Source organism: Solanum verrucosum, unplaced genomic scaffold, assembly GCF_900185275.1.
Source record: "Solanum verrucosum unplaced genomic scaffold, falcon-dt-bn FXZP01000898.1, whole genome shotgun sequence".
In the NCBI taxonomy this organism is placed as follows: Eukaryota; Viridiplantae; Streptophyta; class Magnoliopsida; order Solanales; family Solanaceae; genus Solanum; species Solanum verrucosum.
The window spans coordinates 916,342-918,599 of record NW_026019852.1 but is presented as its reverse complement, the minus strand read 5'-3'; the positions used below and the strand labels follow the sequence as shown (position 1 = coordinate 918,599).

Sequence of the window (2,258 nt, the reverse complement as noted above, 5' to 3'; positions counted from 1 at the left end):
AAGGTCGTCTTAGGAATGTCACATCCTCTTACCCTTAGTTGATGGTAACCCGAACGAAGATCTATTTTGGAGAAAAAAGTTAGCCCCTTGGAGTTGATCAAAAAAATCGTCAATCCTAGAAAGTGGACACTTATTCTTTATAGTGACCTTGTTCAATTGGCGGTAATCAATACACATCCTAAGGGACCCATCTTTCTTCTTTACGAACAATACTGAAGCACCCCATGGAGATATGCTAGGTTGAATAAAACCCTTGTCTAACAAGTCCTTGAGTTGTTCCTTCAATTCCTTTAATTCGGTCGGAGCCATCCGATAAGGGGGAATGGATATGGGTTGTGTATCCAGCAAAAAGATCAATGTTGAAGTCTATTTCCCTTTCGGGAGGAATACCAGGCAAGTCATAGGGAAAGACTTCCAGATACTCACTCACTACCGGGACCGACTCCAAAGAAGGAGTCTCGAACTCAACGTCCATAACCCTAACAATGTGATACATGCACCCCTTTGAGATCATTTTTCTAGATTTTAGACATGAAACAAAATGACCTCTAGGACTTGAATTCCCCCCTTTCCATTCTAAAGTAGGTTCATTTGGAAATTGAAACTTAACTACCCGGGTTCTACAATCAATGGACGCAAAACAAGCATGCAACCAATCCATCCCCAATATGAAATCAAAGTCTAACATATCTAATTCTACTAAATCAACCAAAGTGACTTTATGAGACAATGAAATGGGACAACTCCTATAAACTCTTTTAGCTACAACCAAGTCACCCACCGGGGTAGAAACTGAAAAAGGTTCCTCTAAAATTTTAGGAAGTACTTCAAATTTCATAGCCACCAAAGGTGTAACAAATGATAAAGTGGCACCGGGGTTTAACAATACATAAGCACTAATGGAAAAGACTTGCAACATACCCATTACCACTTCTGGGGAACTCTCTTGGTCCCCTTGGGATTGGAGAGCATAGAAGCAATTCTTCTTGGGAGCATCGGAATTTGAGCCACTAGGGGGGACTTGCTTGCCCTCTCTTCCTTGAGCCCTTATCATGGGACAATCTCTCTTCATATGACCGCTCTTTCCACAACTAAAGCAACCATCCATGCCAACTAGGCACTTGCCTTCATGCTTTTTGCCACACTTTTCACAACTAGGCCTTTAAACATAAGAGCTACCACTATTACCTCCTTGTGGCTTAGGGTTAAACACCCTATCTTTGTTGACCCTTGGAGTGCTAGAGGAGCCTTGGTTGGAAAACCTCTTCTTGAACCTTGGTTTTCCTTTAACCTCAAATTTACCCTTAGAAGAATTCCCATCATCGGTCCTTGCCCTCTTCACTTCTCTATTCACTTGCTTGAGCTTTTGTTCTTCAATCTGTTCGGCATGAACCATAAGACGTGAAATATTCATACTTGGGATGAGCATTGTCGAACGACATTCATTGACTACCAAGTCGGATATCCCCATAACAAATTTGTTCATCTTGGCTCTAGAGTCCGCCACTAAGGTTGGAGCATGTTTAGACAATTGGGTGAACTTAAGGCTATATTCATTCACACTCATACCTCCTTGGCGAAGGTTGATGAATTCTTGCATCTTCCTCTCCCTCAACTCAAGGGGGAAAACCTATCAAGGAAGGCTGACTTGAACACTCCCCAATCAACCGGGCCCGCTCTTATGGGTCTCTCTTCCTTCCATTGCTAATACCATACTTGGGCCACATCCTTCACTTGGTTGGCGACTAGTTCCGCCTTCTCTTGTGAAGACACATCCATAGCATCAAGCACCTTAAACACTTCATCAATAAACCCTTGCAGGTCTTCATCCACTTTGGAACCATAGAACATAGGGGGATTCATTCTTGTGAAATCCCTAATCCTTGAAGCAGATGTACTTGCATTAGGGTTCACATAAGCTCTAGTATACCTAGTGACTTCAGTCGCTATAACATGATTCAATGTTTGGAGAGCCGACCTTATCTCCACATTGGTCATAGCCCCTTCATCATTAGGAGCTTGAGGAACTTGAGGCCCTTATTGACCTTGGGGACATTAGGGAGAAACTCTCTCATCCACAATCTCCTCTTCCATCCTTCTTGTAATCATATTCTTATATGCATAAGAAAAGGTTAGGAAAAGGACTTCATAGAGTTAATACTCTAAGGCACAACTAAAGGGTAATGAAAGAAGTGAAAGTTCCTAAACATCTTATAGCCTTTAATTCTAAGTGTGGCGTGCTTCACACTTATGAACAA

General features: G+C 42.1%; 1 protein-coding gene across 1 annotated transcript; it reads right to left on the bottom strand.

Annotated features, from left to right (window-relative positions):
* Positions 1–928: 928 nt before the first annotated feature.
* On the bottom strand, positions 929–1,998 carry LOC125818110 (uncharacterized; the record flags this gene model as incomplete). Its single annotated transcript, XM_049497640.1, has 3 exons — positions 1,717–1,998; positions 1,263–1,378; positions 929–1,160 (listed from the first exon to the last, which is right to left on the bottom strand). Coding segments are annotated over exons 1-3 (630 nt in total), but the record flags the coding sequence as incomplete, so codon positions are not given.
* Between the last annotated feature and the right edge of the window lie 260 nt (positions 1,999–2,258).